The sequence below is a fragment of the Pleurodeles waltl genome, chromosome 10 (genome assembly GCF_031143425.1).
Source record: "Pleurodeles waltl isolate 20211129_DDA chromosome 10, aPleWal1.hap1.20221129, whole genome shotgun sequence".
Classification (NCBI taxonomy): domain Eukaryota; kingdom Metazoa; phylum Chordata; class Amphibia; order Caudata; family Salamandridae; genus Pleurodeles; species Pleurodeles waltl.
The window spans coordinates 57,286,436-57,313,380 of NC_090449.1; the positions used below are offsets into that span (position 1 = coordinate 57,286,436).

Below are 26,945 nucleotides of genomic sequence, written 5' to 3' on the forward strand. Positions count from 1 at the left end.
AAAATACGGACCCTTCTTGCTCACCAGCAGTGCCAAGTAGTCATATTTTACCTGGGCAGGGCACTCCGGTGCTGCATGTCCACGCCCTGGTGTCGCTGCCAATGCAGTAGCGACCGTTGTGCCGCGGAGCTGGATTGTTGCACAAGCGCTTTTCTGTCTCACGCCCAACTCCGCAGGTCACTGAACATTCGCCTTCTTTCTGCCAATTGCCCCACTCACCGTCCACTATGAATAAAGAAACAAAATGGAGTTATGGTGGGCCGGAGGGCCTGTTTCACCAGCCTGCCTATCACCGATGCGAATCCTCGTATGTAAAGTGCCAACAATGGGGTTTGCCAACCAGTGGTCAGAGTCAGTTTCATAAAACATGTTCCTGCTTTCTATACTGGCTCATCCTCATTGCTCTGGAGGATGTAAATTCCAACCTCCAGTCGCATCATCGCGACAAGAGTCACAGCTCAAGTTCAGAAATTGCCCAGGAACACACAGTGGTGAGCTAAGAGTCTGAGAGCATTGTCACCGCTGTTCTCTGTAACCAGGCAGGGTCATCAGGGAAAACCCACTGAGGGCAGATCTCATAGGTAATACAGGACCCCAAAGCTTGAAATCACACTGAGATTTACCTTTCAGGCTGAGCTGAAGGACATTATTTAACAGAGGTAAAACTGTGTTTTTTTCTGTACTTCAGGCTCCCAGCATGAAGGTGTACATAAGTGCATGGATTGTCGCTGATGAATACATGTTTTCCCACACAGGACATTTAATACATTCTTGCTGGTCAATGGTATTGTTTCTGAGTAGTCTTGCCATATGACCGGCTGTTTTCTCCAGGTTGGGGCACGTAGCTCAAACGTTACATGCTAAGGGGCATACTTAAGAGCCCCAATGCCTCCTTGCGCCACATTAGCGTAATTCTTTTAACGCTAATGTGGCCCAACAAGGCCAACATCCCCACGCCGTATTTACAAAATGACGCAATGCATGCTCTGTGCCACTTTGTAACAATTTGCGCCACATTGTGCCTGCGCCATGCATAATCTATGAAAATGATGCGTTTCCCCCTTAGGGGGACCAAAAAAATAGCAAAAAGAAATCTAAGAGATTTATTTGCGGCATTTTTTTCAGCACTTTTAACACCTGCTCAGGCCAGGCGTTAAAAGGAGGCACACGATTGATCACAATGGGTGTCAATGAGGTTTGCAGATTTAGCTTAAAAATTTTTTATGCTAGTCCTGCAAAGCTCTGGACTAGCATAAATAAATCTAGGCCCCTAACTACCACTGTGGTGCGCTGTATTTTAAATACGGTGCACACATGGTGGCAGTAGGGAGACGCTAAGGGGCGCAAAAAAAGTGGTGCCACTTTTCTTAAATATGCTCCTAAATTTTAGTTGTGCGACAGGTGATTTTCTAAATATCTTACCTTCACGTACCATGAAATAATACCTGAGGTTCTCTTTTCTAGTGCCATGAAAAGGTAACTGAGTAAATAATACTTATGTCCTGTTAGTCAATTCTCTATTAAAGTTGAATCGCCTGTAGAACCTTTACTGGAGGTAATGTCCATGCCCACTTCCCAAATGCTGGGAAATCAGACCCTTTACCCTCTATAAACATGTCAATTTCTGTAAGGACAGTGCAGAAGGTTATCTTATTGGTACCAAATCCTGAAGGAAAATGAACCCTGCTATATGTGATGTTCATGAGATGTCACATGTAAAGTCTTGTGTTGTGTCTGTCGGCCACTCTAAGATCTTGCCACAGTGCCTCCCTGTTCACCTGTACCTCTCAGATAGTAGGGTGCAAGGGGGTCTCTTACCCGGGCAGAAAGGAAGGCCACTGCAGTCCCTGTTCTCAATCCCAGTCCCAGGGCAGACATTTCCTGGGGGGTCGGCGGAGGGTGGTGGATTGTTGCACTGTCGGTGGCGTACTTGCGTCGGCAGGTTTCTTGCGTTTTCTTGTACACAGCTGCTGAAGCACTCGCCCCAGGCGCCCCAACTACTCCAAGCACCGTGGACTGGAGAGGAGAAAGATAAGGTAAAATATGGGACTGTGCATCAGTATCTGACAGGGATGTTCAAGTCACTCCATGTCCCTACTCAGGAGGTAAAGACAGAGGAGGCTGTTTAAGACCTGTACAGGGCACGTTTATCTAGATTTGTAATTATGAACCTTCACCACATATTAGTTATTTTGCTCTCTTCCTTAAGGTTGCTTTATAATGCCATTTATTCATACATTTTACTGTAGTTGTTGTAAAGTATGGCACTTAGGGGCTTAGTTAGAGATTGGCAGGTGCAGAAAATCTGCCAAAAATAGACAGATGTGCCTTATTTAAAGATTATACACATATACACACCCCACACACTCAGCTTTGTCTACAATGGTAAAAGCATTAATCTACTCCATAGAAATGCACAGATAGAACTCTGCCATTCCACAGGGGGTCTGACGGCAGAGCCCTGAAGTGATGTCACACTGGACGTGCTCAAATTGGAAGGGTGTAGATGTCATTGCTCAAGGGCAATCTATGAGCAAACAAACCACAGTAATAATAAAAGTAGGCAGCAAAAAACTTCAGGAGTTACTGAAGTCTACATAAAAAGGGAGTAGCAAATGTAAAATGTAAAGAGAAAGAACACTCGTGCACCATTACTGACCACACAGTAGAATGTAAGTTTAAGACAACTTTCTTCTAACGCAAGCACTCACATTTAAAGAAGTTAACATTTTAAAGGAGTGTGATTTGAAACAGGCATATGTGTTGTCCTAATATTTGCACCAGTGCAATATAATTAACAAATAAAAGTTGACTTTATCCTCAAGCACCTGATCATTGCTCAATTGTGGACTATAAAACCAGGCCATTGAACTCGCAGATCCCCAACTACAAGGTCAGAAATCTCCATCTAGCTCCACCAGCCCTTAATTTCCCCCCTGAGATGCCTCTCATTCTCTTTTCACCTTCTGGTCCTTTCAAACCAGCTTCACCTTCCATCGCGCTTCCTCGTTGACATGGCTGCTATAGCCGCATCGCTTCTTCACTGGCTTAATGAAGCTTCTGCGTCCATCAAGCTCTTGAACTTCCAAGGATCTAATATGCCAATTACACTGCCCCCTCTTGACTTGAGCCCCTAAACGTTTGTGCATTTTGTCTGCCCATCGTCAATGATCCCATCAAGCTAGTCCTACCTTCCACTGAACTCCTGAGTTCTCATGGCCACCATCTCCCATCATCGGACACGCCACCTTAATGACCCACAGTCAACTCAATCCTTCTTTTACTTCTACGTGGCTCCTGAACCGCCATGACTGTCACTCCCTCATCAACATATATTCGTCTCAATCCAGCTCCATCTTTCTAAGAGGCTCTAAGTGAAGTCACTAGCCTCTCCACATGATGTTTTAAATGCAGCGCCTCCTTCCTTTAAGCTACTGAACCAATGCGTGTATCATCTGCCCACTGCCTGATGATCTTCTGAATCCAGCTCCATCTTCCCTTGAGTTCCTCTGTTGCCAAAGCTGTTTTCTGCCCATCACCCATTTGTCTACCGAGCCAGATGTACCTTCACTTAAATTTTGACATTTCCATGACTGTCATTAGAACATCACGCAGTGGGCTTCTTAATATCCAGCGCCACCTTCCCTTAAGCTTCTGTGCTAAAGACAATGTTTTCTCATTGTCCCATAACTTTCACAACCAAACCTCAGCCTTCTTAGGAACTCCAAAACTACCATTGATACTATCTGTCCATCACCCTTTAGTCTACTCAATTTAATACCCACCTTGAGTGGCAAAAATGGCTACCTTATCAGGCTGTGAGTTTCCCAACAAAACTATATGTTCCCTTGTGCTCTAACACTGCCACGTATTTATTTCCACCGATCGGCTCTGAGTCTTCTCAGTCTAGTCCCACCCTGGAAAGGTACTACATGTAAATGGGGTTTCTTCTTCCTGTTACTCAGTAGATATCCCGATCCATTTCCAGATCAATGTAATGGGCACTCACTTGGGCAGACCTTCCCGGTGTCGCACCTGGAGATTTGCTTGTCTTCACCATGGCAGGTTCCTCCGCAGGTGGGTGTTGGGTTGTTGCACTTTCTCCTCCTCTCCATCATTCCAGTCTCACAAGTCACTGTGCAGGGGGACCAGGGGGACCAATTTGACCAACCACCATCCTCTGGAAAATGAGGTGACACAAGAAGCTTGGTTACAATGTCACGGCAGGTAGCAGACAGGAAGTGAGTGAGAGGGTCTGGAACATGAGTAGGAACACAGGGAAAAGAGGCAGGCAGAGAGAAAAGAGGTAAATATGGAGAGGGGACAGATAGCCAGAGAACAGAGGGAGATAAAGAAAGAAAAACAGAGAAAAGAAAGCACAGTGGATAGACTGGTGGAGAGGGCAGACAGGAGCTAAGAAGAGTGGGGTGGGTAGGAGAAAACGAAGGGAGAGACGTTTTGAGTGAAGAGTAACAGACAGAAAGGGTGGACAGGGAGCCAGGAGAGAAGCAGGCAGAGAAGGAAGGGTCAAGCAACATCTGAAAGAATTGTCGCTTAGCACCTTGGCTGGGGTGAAACAAAACCTTAGCCTAAGACATAAAAAACAAGCCAAATGTTCACACGGAGCAACCATGCAAGATGGCTAGTGCTACATAATTCCATATAGCCGGCCTTGTCTGGCTAGAGACTGGCTAGAGACTGGCCAGTTCCCTCGCCAGCCCCATCAAGGGTCATTATGTTTAAATCATCCTACGACTGGCTACAGGTTGTACTTCCATGGATGATGAAGAGCCACATTCGTCCTAAATTGAAATGTACCCTTTTGTGACGACATGGACCCAGCATTCCCATGAAATGATTTCCTCTGATCGTGGGGTCAAAGTTCCTCCAAAGTCCCTGGATCCCATAAGACATTGCATGCATGCTCACCTACTGTCAACTCTACCAGTGTGTTAATTGTGGATAGTCAGCATCCTGAGCCAGGGCTTACAAGCCTGTAGCTCATGATAATGACTCTTATGTAGTTCCTACACAGCTACACAGTTCCTGTCCCTCCACTGTTCAACCTTCTCTGTGCCCTCCGCCCCACAACCAGGGCTCCACCACCTTTCAACTATAGCAAAAGTCCATCTCTGGGTCTTTAAAACCTGCACTCCTACACATGGTAACAAAGCGGAGTCTACTCCAAGTCTCCACAGTCAGCACCACCAACCACACAAACAAAGCCAGAGACCAACTCAAAGTCACCACCAACAGTTCTGCACTTTGCCTTCAACACCACCACTCCAACATCGAGCAACTAAAGTTGGACTCCTACTCCATGCCTCCACCCCTGCTTCATGGAGTCCAACTCTACGCCTCCACCCCAACGCTCCTTCAATATGCAACCATGCCTGTCCGACCTGACGCCTTCACACCTACTGCTCCTACAATATGCATCCCTGCCTGGTGTCCTACATCATGTCAAACAACTACTATTCCAGCCGAATGCATCGTGCCAGGGGTCCTACTCCATGCCCCACACCTACCATTCTTGCAGCATGCATCCGTGGCTGGAGTCTTACTCCATGCCACACACCTACCAATCCAACAGCATGCATCCGTGGCTGGAGCCTTACTCCGTGTCCTATAACTACTATTCCAACAGCATGCATCCGTGGCTGGAGTCCTACTCCATGCCCCATAACTACCATTCCAGCAGCATGCATCCGTGGCTGGAGTCTTACTCCATGCCACCCTTCTACCATTCCTGCAGCATGCATCCGTGGCTGGAGTTTCACTCCATGCCCCATAACTACCATTCCAGCAGCATGCATCCGTGGCTGGAGTTCTACTCCATGCCCTATAACTACCATTCCTGCAGCATGCATCCGTGGCTGGAATCTTACTCCATTCCACACACCAACCATCCCAACAGCATGCATCCGTGCCTGGAGTCCTACTCCATGCCCTATAACTACCATTCCTGAAGCATACATCCGTGACTGGAGTCTTACTCCATGCCACCCTCCTACCATTCCTGCAGCATGCATTTGTGGCTGGAGTCTTACTCCATGCCACACGCCTACCATTCCAACAGCATGCATCCGTGGCTGGAGTCTTACTCCATGCCCTATAACTACCATTCCAGCAGCATGCATCCGTGGCTGGAGTCTTACTCCATGCCACACACTTACCATTCCAACAGCATGCATCCGTGGCTGGAGTCTTACTCCATGCCCTATAACTACCATTCCAACAGCATGCATCCGTGGCTGCAGTCTTACTCCATGCCCTATAACTACCATTCCTGAAGCATGTGTCCGCGGCTGGAGTCTTACTCCATGCCACACACCTACCATTTCTGCAGCATGCATCCATGGCTGGAGTCCTTCTCCATGCCCTGTAACTACCATTCCTGCAGCATGCATCCGTGGCTGTAATCTTACTCCATGCAACACACCTAACATTCCTGCAGCATGCATCCATGTCTGGAGTCTTACTCCATGCCCTATAACTACCATTCCAACAGCATGCATCCATGGCTGGAGTCTTACTCCATGCCCAATAACTACCACTCCTGCAGCATGCATCCGTGGCTGGAGTCTTACTCCATGGCCTATAACTACAATTCCTGCAGCATGCATTTGAGGTTGGAATCTTACTCCATGCCCTATAACTACCATTCCTGCAGCATGCATCCGTGTCTGGAGTCCTACTCCATGCCTTATACAAACCATTCCTGCAGCATGCATCCGTGGCTGGAGTCTTACTCCATCCCACACACCTGCCATTCCTGCAGCATGCATCCGTGTCTGGAGTCCTACTCCATGCCCTATAACTACCATTCCTGCAGCATGCATCCGTGGCTGGAGTCTTACTCCATGCCAAACACCTACCATTCCTGCAGCATGCATCCGTGTCTAGAGTCCTACTCCATGCCCTATAACTACCATTCCTGCAGCATGCATCCGTGGCTGGGTCTTACTCCATGCCCTATAACTACCACTCCTGCAGCATGCATCCGTGGCTGCAGTTTTACTCCATGCCCTATAGCTACCATTCCTGCAGCATGCATCCGTGGCTGGAGTCTTACTCCATGCCCTATAACTACCATTCCAGCAGCATGCATTCGTGGCTGGAGTCTTACTCCATGCCCTATAACTACCATTCCAGCAGCATGCATCCGTGGCTGGAGTCTTACTCCATGCCACACACCTACCATTCCAACAGCATGCATCCGTGGCTGGAGCCTTACTCCATGCCCTATAACTACCATTTCTGCAGCATGCATTCGAGGCTGGTATCTTACTCCATGCCACACACCTACCATTCCAACAGCAAGCATCCGTGGCTGGAGTCTTACTCCATGCCCTATAACTACCATTCCTGCAGCATGCATCCGTGTCTGGAGTCTTACTCCATGCCACACACCTACCTTTCCTGCAGCATGCATCCGTGGCTGGAGTCTTACTCCACGCCCTATAACTACCATTCCAGCACCATGCATCCGTGGCTGGAGTCTTACTCCATGCCCTATAACTACCATTCCAACAGCATGCATCCCTGGCTGGAATCTTACTCCTTGCCACACACCTACCATTCAAACAGCATGCATTTGTGGCTGGAGTCTTACTCCATGCCCTATAACTACCATTCCAGCTCATGCATCCGTGGCTGGAGTCTTACTCCATGCCACTCACCTACCATTCCAACAGCATGCATCCGTGGCTGGAGTCGTACTCCATGACCTATAACTACAATTCCTGCAGCATGCATTCGAGGCTGGAATCTTACTCCATGGCACACACCTACCATTCCAACAGCATGCATCCGTGGCTGGAGTCTTACTCCATGCCCTATAACTACCATTCCTGCAGCATGCATCCGTGTCAGGAGTCTTACTCCATGCCACACACCTACCATTCGAACAGCATGCATTTGTGGCTGGAGTCTCACTCCATGCCCTATGTCTACCATTCCAGCAGCATGTGTCCGTGGCTGGAGTCTTACTCCATGCCCTATAACTACCATTCCAACAGCATGCATCCGTGGCTGGAGTCTGACTCCATGCCCTATATCTACCGTTCCAGAAGCAGGCATCCGTGGCTGGAATCTTACTCCATGCCACACACCTACCATTCGAACAGCATGCATCCGTGGCTGGAGTCTTACTCCATGCCACACACCTACCATTCCAACAGCATGCATCCGTGTCTTGAGTCCTACTCCATGCCTTATACAAACCATTCCTGCAGCATGCATCCGTGGCTGGAGTCTTACTCCATCCCACAAACCTACCATTCCTGCAGCATCCATCCGTGTCTGGAGTCCTACTCCATGCCCTATAACTACCATTCCTGCAGCATGCATCCGTGGCTGGAGTCTTACTCCATGCCAAACACCTACCATTCCTGCAGCATGCATCCGTGGCTGGAGTCTTACTCCACGCCCTATAACTACCATTCCAGCAGCATGCATCCGTGGCTGGAGTCTTACTCCATGCCCTATAACTACCATTCCAGCAGCATGCATCCGTGGCTGGAGTCTTACTCCATGCCACACACCTACCATTCCAACAGCAAGCATCCGTGGCTGGTCTTACTCCATGCCCTATAACTACCATTCCTGCAGCATGCATCCGTGGCTGGAGTCTTACTCCATGCCAAACACCTACCATTCCTGCAGCATGCATCCGTGGCTGGAGTCTTACTCCACGCCCTATAACTACCATTCCAGCAGCATGCATCCGTGGCTGGAGTCTTACTCCATGCCCTATAACTACCATTCCAGCAGCATGCATCCGTGGCTGGAGTCTTACTCCATGCCACACACCTACCATTCCAACAGCATGCATCCGTGGCTGGAGCCTTACTCCATGCCCTATAACTACCATTTCTGCAGCATGCATTCAAGGCTGGTATCTTACTCCATGCCACACACCTACCATTCCAACAGCAAGCATCCGTGGCTGGTCTTACTCCATGCCCTATAACTACCATTCCTGCATCATGCATCCATGTCTGGAGTCTTACTCCATGCCACACACCTACCTTTCCTGCAGCATGCATCCGTGGCTGGAGTCTTACTCCACGCCCTATAACTACCATTCCAGCACCATGCATCCGTGGCTGGAGTCTTACTCCATGCCCTATAACTACCATTCCAACAGCATGCATCCCTGGCTGGAATCTTACTCCATGCCACACACCTACCATTCAAACAGCGTGCATTTGTGGCTGGAGTCTTACTCCATGCCCTATAACTACCATTCCAGCTCATGCATCCGTGGCTGGAGTCTTACTCCATGCCACACACCTACCATTCCAACAGCATGCATCCGTGGCTGGAGTCGTACTCCATGACCTATAACTACAATTCCTGCAGCATGCATTTGAGGCTGGAATCTTACTCCATGGCACACACCTACCATTCCAACAGCATGCATCCGTGGCTGGAGTCTTACTCTATGCCACACACGTACCATTCCAACAGCATGCATCCGTGGCTAGAGTCTTACTTCATGACTTATAACTACCATTCCAGCAGCATGCATCCGTGGCTGGAGTCTTACTCCATGCCACACACCTACCATTCCAAAAGAATGCATCCGTGGCTGGAGTCTTACTCCATGCCCTATAACTACCATTCCAACAGCATGAATCCGTGGCTGGAGTCTTACTCCACACCCTATAACTACCACTGCAACCGCATTCATCCGTTGCTGAAGTCTTACTCCAAGCCCTATAACTACCATTCCTGTACATGCATTTGTTGCTGGAGTCTTACTCCATGCTCTAAATCTTCCATTCCAGCAGCAGGCATCCATGGCTGAGTCTTACTCCATGCCCTATAACTACCATTCCAGCAGCATGCATCCGTGGCTGGAGTCTTACTCCGTGCCCTATAACTACCACTGCAGCAGCATGCATCCGTGGCTGGAGTCTTACTCCATGCCACACACCTACCATTCCAACAGCATGCATCCGTGGCTGGAGTCTTACTCCGTGCCCTATATCTACCATTCCAGCAGCAGGCATCCGTGGCTGGAATCTTACTCCATGCCACACACCTACCATTCCAACAGCATGCATCCGTGGCTGGAGTCTTACTTCATGCCCTATAACTACCACTGCAGCAGCATGCATCCGTGGCTGGAGTCTTACTCCATGCCACACACCTACCATTCCAAAAGCATGCATCCGTGGCTGGAGTCTTACCCCATGCCCTATAACTACCATTCCTGTACATGCATCCGTGGCTGTAATCTTACTCCATGCCACACACCTACCATTCCTGCAGTACGGATCCATGCCTCACAACCACCATTCCAGCAGCAGGCATCCGTTGCTGGAGTCCTACTCCATGTCTTAAAATCCTGTACATACCACCGCCAATGAACTTATATCTTGCCTCTGACAGGGATACTGATTCCCTTGGGTATGCCATCTGGGCATGCTGACGACGCAAGGACCATCTTGAGGCTCCCAATCCCCCGAAATCTAAAACCCCCAATTAAGAGAGCAGCTCCGTTCTGTTACTCAACAGCTTGGTAAATATATAAAGAATGCCTGCCTGGCACAGCCTGTGGGCACGCAAAGGCTCTGGGCACTCACGTGGGCAGCAGTCTTGCATGGAGCAGACTCTGGTCTCTAGCTTGTTCTCGAGCTTGTCATCTCCCTCGCAGCTCCCCTGGCCGTAGCAGGCCCGCCAACGTCGCTGGACCCCTTCTGCGCATGACACACTGCAGGGCCCCCAGGCGCTCCATGGGTTCCATTCTGCAGGGCTGCAGGGCACGAGACAAACAAAGAGGAGCATAAAAATGACGTCATTAGCAGAGAGCTCTGTCTCTCCAGCTGCCTCGCTGATGCCACGTGTATCTAGAGGGCTTGAGCATGCCATAGTTTCAGTCTGGAGGGCAGGAAGATTCTTCCACCAGTGCATGTAATTTAGAGACAAACATCACTGCATGGCAAGGGCAGCTGTGCCACCATTCCTATTTGACTTTTTCTGGTTTGCCCTCTGGTTTTATTCCACAGTGACATGGCAATGAGCCAAACACAATGCTTCTCTGGCTTAGGGGTACGCTTAAAAGAAGCCGCCATTCACAACCGATGGTGGCCATTGTGGTTCCCTCCATGGTAGACATTCTAGCGGGTGAGACTCAAACTATGCCATCAGTGCTGCCAAGGTTGAGAATCACCTTTGGCATTAATGTTGGGCACACAGCCGTATAGGCCATAACGGAAATTGACCATCGAAAGTCAGGCCTTAGCCAAATCATCAGCTGTGGGACATTTTTTCTCCCATTCCTGGCCCCCCTAAGCCGTGCCAGGTGCTGGGCCCCTAAGCCAGGTTTTGCATTAAAAAGTTGGTGGTAGCTCTGCCAGCAGCTGTCCCAGGACACCAGACCCGAATCTGGCTGGTGGGCACCCTGAATATTAATGGGACACGATATCAAGGACAAACCATTGAAAAAATATATCAGTGGGTAAGTCTAGATTTTCTATACCTAATTCCACATATATTTTCCTGTGCAGTACATATATCCTCAAAGTATGTAGATGTGGAGTGAGGAACACTGGAGTCTAATGAATTTTTATCTTATTATAAAAGTCAATAAACTTTTGTTAAAATAAAAAAAAAGTGTAGTTAGGAACAGTGGTGGCTGCCAACTACGGAGAGTGGTGGGGAGGTAAAATTGATGGGGGATGCATGCATACTCAAAATTACAATAATTAAATCGCCAACGTGCATTAAATTAACTTGCAAATGGCAATGTAATGCATTTCGGCGATTTAGTGCACATTAGCACAAAGATGTACATTTTGAAAAAAGGAAATAAAATAGTCACTTATATTGCTGCCTGTCCTTGATCCATCCCGGAGTTCTCTCCTCCAGCCCAGGCCTCACCCGACTCCCCTAACCAATCCTGATGCTGCTCTCATGCTGCTAACCAGCATGAGAGCAGCACCAGGATTGAATGGAGCGGTCTCTCACAGCACTCCCAAGGGCACTGGAGGCCTGTGCTTGCTCTCAATGCACCTGTCTCACAGAGCTGGTGTTGAGAGGTTAAAAGTGTGCATGTTGCATGCATGTCTGGCTGGCCGTCACAAGACAGCCGGCCAAAGAGACATGTGCATATTAAACTTGAGTGCCCAGCCCACCACGCGCCTCTGCCGCTGGCACTCAGCAGCAGCCCTGCCCCATCCTGACAATCAGCTCGGGTCGCAGCTTGGTAAAAAATAAAATGGTAATAAATTAACTTTATTACCATTTAATTTTTGATCTCTGGAGCATGGGGACATTTTAGTTAGTGGGGTGATGCTCCTCCGCCCTAATGAAAGAGCCGCTCCTTGTTCGGAATAGTAAATCAATACTTCCCTAAATGCATTTCTTTTGATAGTTTGTCTCGCAATTTTCTGCCATCGATATTTTTGTACCACTGTGTTCTGTGAGTCAACATTCAGTAGTACAGTCATGTTGCTGAGCCTATCATTACCCTCTGCAGAGGTAAGGAAAGCTGACAAGGATACCACAGTGTGTTAGAGGTGGGAAAGGGGATTATAGCCAACCTGGTCACATTGGGGGTCATTTTGAGTTTGGCGGCAGAAAACTCCGTCCGCCAAACTCCCAACGGGGTGGCGAGGAGACCTCCCGCTGCAGTTATTAAGGGTTTCCCGCTAGGTTGCGGGTGGAAACCTATGTTTGTGCCCGCATGCCTAGTGGGAAAACAGGCTACAGCATTGTCTCTGGCTCGTAATCGAGCTGGTGGCAATGCTGTCATCTGCAGGGTGCACTAGCACCCTCGCAATGTTCACTGTCTGCACAGCAGACATTGAACATTGCAAAGGTGCTGGGCAGGAGAACCGCTGCACTGCCCATGCCAAGTGCATGGGCGTGCAGGGGCCCTGCTGTGGCCCCTACTCCAGTTCTCCACCAGCCTATTCATGGCAGTGGTACTGCCATTAAAAGGCTGTCAGAGAACAAGGTCGTAATCCGCAGGGCAGCACTGCTTGCAGCACTGCCCTGGCGGATTAGGATCTCTGCCACCGCAAGACCGCCAGGATCCAAAATCCTGGTGGAACTACAGGTTTCCTGGTGGTCGGACCGCCAAGGTTATGTAGCTTTCGGAGCGCCGCATCCACGATGGTCCTGACTGCCATCACGAATGTGACGGACTATAGACTGCCATACTTGTAATCAGGCCCTTAGTCTCCCTGGTCCCTTTAAATCCTTCTCTTATCTGTTCAGGGCCAGCTGGAGAGTAGTGAACCTTGGGTCAATCAATCAATCAGGATTTATCAAACATGGCTAATCACCCGATAGGGTATCAAAGTGCTTGCAGCTCCTGGAGACTTATTCGAACAGCCAGGTCTTGAAGGCCATTCGGAATTCTGGAAGTGAGGTGATGGTCCAGAGGTGTGTAGGGAGGCTGTTCCAGGAATTTGCTGCAATGTGAGAGAAGGAGCATCCTCCTTCTGCTTTGGTAGATGTGGGGAGTATGGGCAAGTGAATGGGAGGCAAAGCGTAGTCTCCTCGATGGTTGGGCGGTGGTTGGTGTGCGTGGGTCTTTAGTTGTGTAGAGCCTTGTGTGCGTGGGTCGGCACCTTGAATTGGCATATCTTCTGTACAGGGAGCCAGTGGAGTTTCCTGAGGTGAAGTGTGATGTGGGTTCATCGAGGGAGGCCAAGGATGAGTCTGTCTGCAGCATTCTGTATAGTCTGAAGTCTCTGTAGGAGGTACGCACCGATTTCTACGTAGAGGGTGTTGCCGTAGTCCAGGCAGCTGGTGATGAGGGCCTGCGTAACGGTGCATCTCATGTATAGGGACAGCCATTTGAAGATCTTATGTAGCATGTGCAAAGTGAGGAAGGAGGCAGAGACGGCGTTGATCTGTGATTTCATGGTGAGCTTATTGTCAGTGATGTTTCCGAGGTTTCTGGCGTGATTGGAGGGAGCGGGTCCTAGGCCTGATGGCCACAAGGAGTCGTTCCATGTGAAGGCTGCCAAGAGGTCCAGGAGGATTAAAATTGCTGTTTGTCCTCGGTCGAGGAGGGTTCGGATGTTGTCGGTGGCTGAGATCAGGGCAGTTTCAATGCTGTGATTGCTGCGGGAGCCAGATTGGAAGGCATTGAGTAGTTGGTTCTGCTCTAGGTAGGTTATGAGTTGCTTGTTGATAATCTTCGCCAGTACCTTCACTGGGAATGGGAGCAGGGAGATTGTCCGATAGTTTTTGGGTTCACTGGGGTCGGCGAAGGGCTTTTTTAGTAGTGGTCTAACTTCGGCGTGTGGGTGACTGAGATGCACCCCATCTGAACATAAATAAATGTAAACTGCTGACAGTGAGACCACTGATTTACTGTAAATTCAGTTAAAAAGTGATACTTTGTAAGTGGTCACATCTGGAAGGCACTCACAATTGTATGAAAACTGAGTGTAAAATGCTAGGTTCAGGAATTTTACAGTAACTCTTATGAAGATTTGCAGTTTTGCTGCTATGACCCAGCAGATTATCCAATCATGTAGGAACAGCACTTGAGTAGATAATTCTCCTTAAAATCTTAAAGGTTAAGGACCATGCAGCATGGCAGGACATGTGTAGAGAGGTGGGGAGAGTTGGGGAGAGTTGGTAACGTGTTGGGTCGGTAAATAAAAACATGTCTGTTTGTAGGCAAGCACATGCATGTTGAATGCAAGAGTCAACAAAATGGCACAGCAGCCGTGTGCGTCATCACCTCTTTTTTTCAGCCATGCTGCATAGCAGCTGCGATGTTGTAAAGCATGGCTAAAAAAAACATTTGCAAAGCCAATAGGTCTAATAGGCTAGACCTTTTGGCTTTGGCAATGCTTGTTAATTCTGGCTGACCCGCACAAAATGTCGAAGTTCTGGAGAGACAGGGCTGTTTATTTGTTCTGGGACAAGCAGGTCTGTTCCTAGGTACGTGGCCATTTGCCTGTATGATTCCATTATCATTGCAATGGTTTAACTTTCTGAAGAACACAAAGGGCCTAATTACGAGGCTGGCGGACTTTAGATCGCTGATGCTGTGGTGGTCTGACCACCACATAAGGACCCTGGCGGTCAGAACACCGGGGTTCCGCCGTCTCTACCAGGATCGGTGATTCCCATGGGTTGACGGCAGGTGGAGCTCATACTACGCCAGGGCAGTGCTGCATGCAGAGCTGCACTGCGGATTACGACCATGTTCTCTGCCAGCCTTTTCATGGTGGTTTTCTTCGTCATGAAAAGGCTGGTGGAGAACAGGTGCAGCGGGCCACAGGAGGGGCCCTGCACTGCCCATGCACTTGGCACAGGCAGTGCAGGGGTCCACCTGCCCAGCACCCTCGCAGTGTTCACTGTCTTCTGTACAGATAGTCAACATTGCAAGGGTGCTGGTGCACCCTGCAGGTGACAGTATTGCAGCCCACTTGATTTCGAAGCCGGAGACAATGCTACCTCCTATTTCCCGCTAGGCCTAAACACCCGATCGTTCCGGCGGGGTGGTCGTCATTAAGGCGGCGGCCATCCTGTCAGGAGTTTGACGGACGGGCTTTCCTGTCCATCAAACTCGCAATTAGGGCCAAAATCTCTCGGCATTCTATTTAAATTAATCATATAACCATTTAGTAAAGTGATCTGTCTAAATTTCTTTCCAAAATAATAAGTTACTTCGGTTATCAAAAAGGACAATATAGGCTCTAAGAAAAATAATTTGTAAAAAGGACTTAATACCCACCTGCCAAAGCAGTATTTGAACACATTACTAGCAAGCAAACGCCCGAGGACCAGGCTGAATGGGAAGTAAATTCAATGATCTCCTAACTACCAATAGCTTTTAACTAGCTGAAACATTACTGCTGTTAGGAGAAAAATTCCTGCTGAGATATGATTACTTTACAATGCTTTGAAAGAACAACATTGTGATAAAAATTGTTTTATTTAAAAAGGTTGGTATCCATGAAGATTTTATTGTGGAAACGTTATTAGTGTCCTTTCTAGTCGAAAACTGCAATATGTTGTAAAGCACTGAATATCACCACTGGCGCCTACAAATAAAAATAAATAGATTTTAATTTTGTAGAAATTGCTTCTTGAATTTACAGTGGATTGCCAACTAATACTTTGAAAAGCGAAGGCTGCAGGTTAGCATGATTGATCCCTTAGGCAGTGAATACGTGTATTGGCAAACTTGTAAACTTCAGAACTAGGAGAACAGTGTTTGAATCCAAGCCATCCCTCAAATTGTGTGATCCTCGGCAAATCTCTGTATGCACTTCATGTACATATGTTTCTGTTGACTTTCCAGGGTCCTGCGCTAGAAAATGCACTCCTTAATGTGTAGATCATATGAAGCTCCCCAGTGCAAATGGCAGTCAGGGTGGCACAAAGACAAACAAAGGGCAGAAACAGCCAAACCCACAACCAGAGCTTCCATATTATAATACCCCATAGGACGAGGAAATGAGGGCTCATTGACAGACAAGTCCACGCCTGAATTCACTTCTTGCTGTCCCGCCTCTTTCTGGCAGGTGATCATAGCTCACTGGGTGTTCCAGGAAGCACCCACCCTTCTCCTCTGACTCCCACCCCACCACCACTATGGCCCTCCCTTCCAGTGCAATATAGTTTCTGAAACAATGAAACTGCCCAATGTATCCAAGGGCCACTCTATGTCCCGGAAGAGATAGGAGGAGAGAGTTAAACATGATAATACGGGGCGTGGCTTGCCTGCTGAACATGGCGACCGCGCTTTAGGAGTGCTCCTGACGGTTGCTGTATTATCCTGTAAAATCGAGTCTCTGAACTCAACATGCTTGTTTGGGTGCTCTAGGCATTGGAATTGGAACTCTTGTTATTGCACCTGTGATGGTCCAAGTGGGTGCATAATAAAGACACTCATAGTATATTTAGTGACCATACTGATTTGTTATACCATCTACAATGAACCTAGTGGGTGTATTATACACATATTAAGCCCTGATGAAGTTCACATAGAGCGAAACGTGTTGGCTACAGGCTACGACTGTGATCTTTGACCGTTTGCATATAAGATTTGGGCTTCGGAAATTCGTTTGCCAATAAAAGCAATTTTGAAAACTGTGGATTGAGAGAGAAGTTCTTTGGAAAAGAGAGGCTATGACAACTGCCGTTGTTTTTGGGAACTGTGTTATTTGGACATTTGTACCTCATGAATGCTGGATGCTCATATAGAGGTAATCAATGGGAAGTAGGTTACCGTTGGGAAGGTGAACTGGCTGACCTCTCGGATGCATGTGCACCCGACACTTGGAAATATAGTGGTGCCTGTAATAGAAGTGGCTGTATAGGCCCTTGGCCATTTTTTGTAGCCTGGGTGCAGCTATTACAGTCAGTAGAGGAAGGCGAAGTGGTCATGGTCGAGAAATATTGAACCGACTGTGACCAGGGTGAAGAAGGAGGTAAGAGCATGGACGCCCCTCCCATTGTCACCGACAGGCTGATTGGCCATCTTCACAATGGTCTCCATGTCCAGACTATTGAATCAGCTACTGAATTATCCATATGCCATCCCTTGAGTCTGGTTCAGCCAGATCACCTCATATAGTGGCATCACACTGCAAACGTATGTAGCTACTACTCCCCCTCACAATTGACGATAATCAATGAGTGGTGGTGTGATCTCCATGGGGACCTGGCATATGCAGCTGAAAAGTGGGCAATGGGCAATACCACACTGATGGACACCTCTCCAGGAAGGCAAAGGTTGGTTCTTTACTCCCGGCAACACAAGTGGTTCTGACTATGTGGCTGAGTTCCCTGCGGTGTATGGGGTGGTGGGGAAGACTGAGGGGATGCTTCTGTGGCACAGAACAGCGTTGCAGCAAGTGGCCAGATTGGAAGGCTTTGGGAACTAGGATGCTATAGGCATCTCACCCCTAGATGATGTCATGAGCGGCACGGTTTTGAAATCATTTCAAGAGCTACAACTAGAATATCAATCGTGCCGAAGCCAATTCCATCACTGCTTACCACTCCAGCATGCCATTACCCCGTACATTAGACATATTGAAATACTTCCCAAATTTAACTTCAGAGGGCAAACTTCTTTTGGGAGCTCTAGCTCACAAAATCACCAAGATGCACTGCTCATTAGCGTTGCACAAGTCACACACGCTCTCTGTCCTTAGAAGTTCATGGGAGATGGATATCGATACTTTAGATAACGATGACTGGTCTGACCCTTTGTGAGCTCCCTGAAAGGCGGCCACTTCTGCCTTATTCAGCTCAAATATCCAAACTACCCACAATATAGCCTATGGAGCACGGGGATGCTGAGTTCTCCTACATGTCCACTCTGCCGGATGGAGGACAGAACATTCCTACACACAGTATGGAGCTGTTCAGCACTGACCTGCCTTTAGCAGAGAGGGACCTGTCTAAGTGAAGTTCTCTCTTGGACTGTTCCACTGGACCTGAGATTGATTCTTTTAAATATCGCAGACGGGCTTGGGAGCAATAAATACAAATGGGCACTCTTATTCCTGTGGCTAGCTTTGGCAAAACAGACACAGCTAGGGCATGGAAAGCCAAACATGCCCCTTCTCTGACAGTGTGGATGCAGTACTTAATTTGTGCTTGTTGTTTCCGGTGCTGAGCACAGGCACTTATTGTTGAGGGCCGGCGCTTATTCTTCTGCCTCAAGCATTTACTGTGAGCAAAAGACAAATATGGGAAAGACGGAGGAAGAGAAAGCGTCACAATAGGAGAAAGCAGAAAACTGCTGAAGTGAGCTGAAGGGGCAGGGAGTGGCTGTAAATGGATTGAAGAAGCCCGAGATGGCTTCAGGATTCGTCTGCCTCTGCATTCCTTGTTCCCACATTTAATTGCAGCAGCCTCGTGTTTAAAAGGAGGGCTTTGGGTACCGGCACCTTTTTATTTTCAAATTAAGCACTGTTTGGAGGCAGAGATTAGATCACTGCATGGGGCTTGAGATTGCAGTGTACCATGGAAGGGGATGCCCCCAGAAACATCCAAAAATCTGGCAGAGGTGGGCGGACTACAGTGGAATCACTCCAGAGCCCTCCGCCCCAAGTAACCACTGTGACGAGGCTGAGATCCGATCGTTTGGGGACAATAGACGTGGCCTCGGGGAGGAGGCTTGAACTCTAGTGCATTGAGAACACTGGGGTTAACGTGTGGGAGTGGCGTGTTGGGAACATGTTGTGCACGTTTTATCTAATGTTCCTGATTATTTGCCATGCTTTGTGTGTCTTGTACCTTATTACATAGGCGGCCCTAGTATCAGCAAAACTCAATAAAATGTGTAATGCAAAAAATTATACGACAAAAAGAGAGAGCCCTGCAGGATGGAGCGAGAGAGGAGGCGAGAAGGATAACGGAGAGGGCAGAAGCCGGAGAGTCTGCGAGTTCGCAACAAGACATAAATTACCACTTACACCTATTCAGTCCTTCCCGCCCATAAGAGTCGAGCCTGGTTTTAAAGGGGTCACGACGACCTTCGTGAGAAAGCCATCTCCCCGGGCGCCCCCACGCATCCGAGTTCAGGACGTCAGATGTGCGCGCGCTTAAAAATGTCCACCAGCCAAATCTGACCTTTTGGAGAATGTTATTTAGATTACAGGCCTCGGCTTCTTTACCAGGAGCACGCGGGTAGCCACTACTCACCCTCCCTTGGTAGTTACAGCTCGAGATGGAGCTGAGATGGAGGCAGTGGGAGAGACGTGAAATCACAACACAACCCTGTGGAGGCAGTAAAGCAGAAAATTAACAGCTTCGGAAAGGTCAAAGGCGCTTGTTGCAAATTTCATTTCAGGAGAGGCAGCTGCAGAGATGATGGAGAAGAGGAGGAGAGAATGAAGGTATGTTTAGGGCATTTTGGCATGTGCTGCATGAAGACCACTATAGCCAACGCCGCTGAAATCATGCGGCAGGGGAGCACCAAATTATGTGGTAGGGTTAGATAAATAAATTACGCCACAAGAAAAGGCAAGTTATGTGGCATAATGTGCACATTTTATTATAGTAGTACTTCATTATTTTGCAATGGTTATACATGGTAATATTGTGTGGGCAAAGATAGTGTCAGTTTAACAATCATACACAAAAATAAGCAAATGAAAGATGACTAGTTAACGTTTTGCCAAGGGCGTTCCTCTGCACATGGACACGTGTTGCAACGGTTTTAGTAACTTTTGATCCGTTTGAGATTTTGTTAAAAACTGCAGATTATGCAGCAGGCCATAGAAAATCTATGCGTCAAATGCGGTAGATCCATAACTATGTGAAAACAGCTGCAGCCAGAGAATCGCATAATTCCAGTGGCCCCAACTGTAGGCAGCTGCCTTACAGTGCCACCACAATGGCCACAAGAAGGCGCCAAACTGCAACAACATGGTCAAAAAACTAATGTGGAAAGGGGCACGTTTATTCACCCTCACCGGCTTTTGATATGCAGCACCTCAGGTGTCTCCTTTGGAGTAAGTGTGACTATAAGGGGCAGCTCCCCTCCTTGCGTTCTCAGACTTGAGGCAATTAGCCTCTTTTCTACAGGGCCTCCCTCTGACAATTCAATCAGGTAGGCACCGTGTGCACTCTAGTGCTTATGCTCATGATCTTGCATATTTAGCTAGCCACACACAAATTAGGGATCCTTGACGAATGCCCCAGACCGTTTTCAACTTTGGGAGAGTGCGGAAATATGTTGGTCATACATTTTCTGTAAGACACCTTGAACCATTGCATTCGAAGCTGTCACATACTGCTTTTAATCTTACCAACAAACGCCTTAATTAAAGTATCATATCTTATAGGTGATTTGTGAGGTAATTTTAAGTATCTATTTTCCCTACAACTGGATACCCGTTTTATCCATACAGATAAAATCTCAGTACTCTCTCAGAGTTCATTTAACAACAAGGTTGAGTCCGCCTACGTAGTATCATCTTACCTGGGTGGGGCTAGGTTGTCAAATGATGAATCATGACACTACAATGTGTGTGAGACCACCTAGCCCGTAAAGGGAACTCCCCCAGTCACCCCTCAAACACTCAAACGCCACTACCACTTTCCATGTCTTTGAAGCAGACCGCCTAATCGGCGACCTACTTTCTTCTAGAACAGGCCAGAGCAACCTGACCGAAATAACCCCAGCACTCGTTGTTTTATAGTATAATTTCTCAGCACATTTCAGTTTTGTAGACAGCCTGACGCCTCTACATTTTGTTACCTAAATGTCTAGTATAGCCACTGAGAACGGTGCAAGCAAAAACAGGAGCACTCGTGAAAGGTGCTCTTCAACAAATTAAAAATTAGTCCCAAGCAATGCCATAAAAGGGCAGATGCGTGGGTTTAGGGTTAGTTGGGCGGTGCTCTCAGGGAGGGCTAAACCCTGGAAGACCCATGACGTATGCACATCATGGACAAATTGGAAGAATGCATAATGGAACGACGAGAGAGTCAGCCAGTGGCAAGCCTATGTTCGGGGCTGAAGCCCACGATGTGGATACAGCATGTATCAGTTCAAGACAGTGCATGTTCGCCATCTAGAGCTGAGATCTAAAAATAAAGAAGGCAATTTGTGGTTTTATTTTACTGTTGAACGCACAGATACATAGCCTGGGCAAGTCAGTACATCCACAATAAACGGTGACAAATATTTCACTTTGTACCCAGCTAGTATAATGGTATAAACAACACGGGGAGCACTTGTTGCCGTTTCTGAAAAGTAAAATAATACCAAATTGGGTGATGCACAACTCCGTCTCTGAATATGAACGTCAAGCAGAACTAGAACTAGAACTACACAGTAACAGCACGCAACCTACAATAAGGTGTCTTACAACAGCGTGTGATCCTAACTCAGCGGCCTGGTGTAACAGTCTCTTAGCACATTCCTACCACAGAGTGAGGAGCTTGCTTTATGGCATTCAAGTAAAAAACACAGGGAAAAAAGTGCTATGGAGGTAGCAGCAGGCAGGGAGAGTGGGAGGGGAACGGGGAAGAAAGAGTACCTGAATTACGTTGGGAGCAATGGACCGGCACTGATTAAAGCTGAATCAATATGTGCTTGGTCCCTGCTCTACTGTAAGGATCGGAAGTGATGTTTCGCCAGCACTGGCATAATAACGAGGCTGCAAAGAAGAGGGACATTGGAGCCAACAAATGATAAGCAAAGGGCGAACTCCAAGCCCTTTTTGAAAAGAAGAGTGTCTCGCAAGCAAGACGCAAGGGCTAGCACATGCGCTCGAAGGCTCCACTCTAATAAAAATGCCTCAAGTACCAAAAAATGAAAGAGAGGCCCACTTACATCCATCTACAATGCAATTCACCCTACTAGATCACAAGACCCCTACCCTTCATGACACTCTGGACCCCAAACTTTAAGATCCACAAACAGGAATATTCTAGAAGATGAGGAAGAGCACCCCCACTGGCGTGTGCCGGTGAGTGTTCCCCAGAGGGCACAGGACCCCTGCAGATAGTTCTGAAGATCAAAATGAGCAGTACCCGACTCAAGAGAGGCACAAAAAGTCAAGTCCACCCAAGGTAAGAATAAGAACTGATCACTGCTGTGTCCAAAAGAGGAGATGCATAAAGGCTTTTCACACCACCTTTCTGTTTTCTGCCCATCTAAGTTGCTGTGTGCCCCAAAGGGGTGATATATTAGGCATGATACAAACCTGACACCTCGTCCCACCCAACAGCTCCCTTTCTTCACTGTCAACATACCCACTGGTATTTTTTAAAACATTTTTTAAGCAAAAAATCACCTCTGTAGCACATGTAAATCAACACTATTGGTATTTTCTAGAATGGGACAGAGTTTGCTAGAATTGGCTGTAGAGAAGAGCGTGAAAGAATTTTCACAAGCTGTCCAGGCCATTGCCCTTTCAGGGACCAAAGTGGATTGACCCAGCATTCTGTGCCCAGAACCTGCTATACGTGGCCTGCGGCTTTGCTCTGCAAGTTCACATGGCATGAGTACAACACATAGCCAGTGGCTCTGCAGTGGGCCCAGAGCCCACCATACATAGCCGAGCAGGGACAGGTGCCAGGACAGCCAGATGCAGGGTGGGGTCAGAGGACGACCCCTGGCCCCAGAGTCCACTGTCCCTGGGCAAACGTGACACACAGCAGTTTCTTGATTTAACCAGGAGAAAACGTATTCCACTGAAGAGCCTAAAAAACTCACTAAAAATTGTATGATGCATGGTAGTTGTACAAATTTACTCAGAAACAAACATAAGGGGTCTGATTCACAAAGATGAACTTAAACCTTTGTGTAAGTTTACGATTGTTTGCTATTTACAGAGAGATTTACAAGTAGGACCTTTACAAGTGCGGAGCTTTCACACATAAAAAGACAGGACAAATACATCTATAACCTTTCACTCTATTTTCCAGGGTCCTTGTTTTGTATGATAATCTGCGCTCACCGACCATGTACTCATTTTGCACTGCAACCAGACAGTGCAGCCCCATCCTTTTCCTCCAACCAGGCCCTTCTCTCAACCATTGCCTTGACTGTTGTCTCCTTTTTAAGTTAGAAACAGCTATTTCAATGGAAATTTCAAATTTGGGAAATATGCTTGTTTCCGAACGCAAAATGGTGGCAGCGTTGTTGCTATTTCTGACGAATTTCTGGTTATACAGGGGCATATTAATTATTAATTATTTTTACCCCATTTTTTCACAACTATAAGTGCCTCCTATCACTCCCCTGGGGTTGGACAACTTTTCATACCTCGTTTTTTTCCACAGAACAAAAAAATTACATTTTTCAACAAATGGTGATTATTATAATGGCAGAATTTTTTGAATGCAGTACACCAGCCAATCAATCTCATGTCTTGAAATATTCAAATGTGATTGACAGAAATTTCCAAATTGGCAAATTCTTTCGACGATATGTATGAAAAGTTGTAACGCCTTCTAGCCCACCCAACACCTAACATTTGTAAATATGTTTATGTGTCTTTTTCACTGTAGCTGTGAGCAAAATTTCCTATGTGAGCTAAAATGGAAAGCATATATTTTTTAAAACAATTTTCCACTGCACAAACTGTATGAAATCATGCATGGCAGACCTTAGCTGTTTGGACTTGGAAAGTGCTAAATAGTGTGTGGATTTGTCCTTGGAAGCCAGCGAAAAAGGCAAATCATAAGCAGTGCTTATTTTGAGCCAGTGGTTTCCAGTGCCTGGCACCAGCACTTGATTGTCACACCAGCACTTATGACAGTCTGCCACATGGTGGCACTGTTTCTCTAATTTACAAACAACCACAACAGTAGTTGATTATTAATTCAATATACTTTAAAATGACCAATAGCTACCACCAAAGCCATTCTCACAGCTTTGGGGGCCTGGAATAGTCAGAATTGTCAACCTTTTGCAGTGCGATAGTTTCTGGTTGTGCTGTTACTGCTATTGGCAGCGCAGACAATGTCAGTGGCCACTGCAAGCAGAAGTGGCCCCCTGATAAGTTTTATGGGACTTCAAAATTAAGCACTGATTAGAAGTTACCTAATTAGTGGAAAGTGTTGCTGAACAATCACTATACAGTTTGAATGCTACTTTGCACTATATATAATTTATACAGATGTGCATATGCCCCTCCCCTCCATCAACAGTATTAATAAATAGCCTATTATGCTCAACAGATCTGCACGTATCGTTTAGGCCATGCTTTTTGTCATGTTTAGCAGCTATAAAGAAAGGTATTTAAAGAGAATCAGGATACACGAGTTAAATCAGTGCACTGATATAAAAGTCACATTGGAGAAGCCTTGTGAGTATTACAGAGGTATGTTTGTTAATAAAGTTACCATAACATATATTCTGTGAGAAAGAAAGAAAGAAAGAAAGAAAGAAAGAAAGAAAGAAAGAAAGAAAGAAAGAAAGAAAGAAAGAAAGAAAGAAACAAATATTTTATCATGATAGTTTCACTGTACTGTATGTCTGTTAGTTAGGCCTGGGTGGAACTCATGAAGTTTTACACTGCGGAATTGTGTGGAGTTATATAAAAACTGCGATATTCCACAGAGTTCCGCGAGTGGGCAGAAATCAGCACATCATGGTGCCCGCATTGATTTTTAGGGCCAGGAGCTCATTCTATACTGAGAAATCAGAAAGAACGGCACCACACAGCGCACTAAAGGGCACTGCTGCTCGACTTGGTTTTGATGCAGCTCGAGTAGATTTTCTACTCGAGCTGCAGCTTTCCCACCATGAATGGAAGCAACTGACCGTGACCTCCCACGTTGTAAAAATTGTGCCAGGTGCACTCCTAGGAACTGAAAATTGTGCTATGGAATGCCAATTCTTGGACATGCTTGCCAATTTACCATTGGTGAGCCGCGCACCAGAAAAAACTCTGCAGCGCGGAGGTCGTAGAATTTGGCCAGAACTCCTTGTTACAGGCGTAACTCAGAGTGGCCAAAACTCTGTCTACTCCGCCGGCAGTGCAGGGTATAACGCCTAGGCCTACTGTTAGTATAGTTGCTCTAAATAATGTTTTATTGGACCCTCAGCAACCTAAAGTTTTATAAATTGGCCCTTTTTCTCCTTTCTGGTGTTTTTTAGTCTCTGAACATTAATCTGGGTCCATGAACCCAGTATGATATGATTGTATAGTCACAATTTGGAGAAAAAGTTGCAATTGCCATTTTAGCATGCAGAGACTCTTAACACGTTCTTGGGAAAAAAATGAAACAAGCTATAAAGGGGCATGAGGGGTAAAATATGACCACTGGTCAGGTGAGGATCCCCAAAGTGATCCCACTATGAATGAAATGTAAAACAATAATCGCTAAAGAATTGATGGATGTCACACTTGGGTTTGTGGTCCACAGCCCAGCTCTACGTTCCATGGACCGTACAGTAGGATTTGTGAACCAATAACGAGCTTCATGACCAGGGACTGTGAACCCACACCAAGCTTTGTAGGTCTTTCCCGAGACTTTTTTTTAGGTTCAAAGCCCCAGAGCAGGCCCACCTACTCCACCAAAAGTCCATCACAGACACTGAATTTGGTGGACCGCATTAATTATATATATGTCACATGCTCTTTGGAACACGTGTTCTAATAAATGTGCATGCACCCATTCATTTATTATTACAATATCAGTTTCAAATTATGTGTTATTTCCCTAGTACAGCTAAACTAAAGTGAGAAAGCACTGGTGTTTGAGTCACAGATCGCACACATCTTTATCAAGGAAAAAACTCTGCTAATATTCACTAGGTCTATTCAATGAGATTTTATGTTGCGGCAAGGATGTAAGCTCTTGTGCCTTGGTTCTGGTTAAAACCTTTTATTTGGTAACTACTACTAATAAAAACACAGAATGGACTACACCATACATGTAGATTATCAATATACAAGAAGTATGCCATTTCTTAGCATTCCTGAGGGAGGGTAGAGATTCATGCCTTTGGGGCCATAAACTTCAGCTGCATGCTCTGTGAAGCATGTGCCCCTGCTCTGTATTAAAATGCTTGTGATGTCTTGGTAGGCCTTTTCAGGATTTTAATGTTCTCAGTGAACATGGCAATCATAGATGTTCATTGATTGCCTCCTGTGCAATGTCTTGACCCAAGAGCATGGCTCTGAAGACTGGAGCTTCATGAAAAGTACACCCATTGAGAGTGACCACTCTTCTCTCACAAATGGCTGTAAGACTGGCAGTGAAGCAGCATTTCAATGTAGTAAAAGGTACAAGCCATCTTTTCTCCTGTTGTCTTCAAGGAAGGGATGCCTACTCAAGTCTGCTGTAGAAAGGTCGGCCTGGCCCCATCCAACAGGCCCTTCACTGCATCCATCTGGGATACGGCTGGAGCCTGCATGTTTACTCAGCATGGAAGAGGTAGGCTCTATGTGTTGTGCTTCACTGTGTAGGGGTCAGGATTTATCTAGAATCCTTGTGTGTTGACAGCTGACAAAATGGAGATTGAAGGTGAGCAG

General features: G+C 46.9%; 1 protein-coding gene across 1 annotated transcript in view; it reads right to left on the reverse strand.

Moving 5' to 3' along the window:
• CFP (complement factor properdin) overlaps positions 1 to 26,945 on the reverse strand; it is a 98,450-nt gene that overhangs the window by 29,455 nt on the left and 42,050 nt on the right. The window contains exons 3-6 of the mRNA XM_069209654.1: positions 10,596 to 10,765; positions 4,010 to 4,180; positions 1,819 to 2,016; positions 52 to 225 (exon numbers count right to left, since the gene is read on the reverse strand). Coding sequence (XP_069065755.1) covers positions 52 to 225; positions 1,819 to 2,016; positions 4,010 to 4,180; positions 10,596 to 10,765 — 713 coding nt within the window. The remainder of the gene's footprint in view (positions 1 to 51; positions 226 to 1,818; positions 2,017 to 4,009; positions 4,181 to 10,595; positions 10,766 to 26,945) is intronic.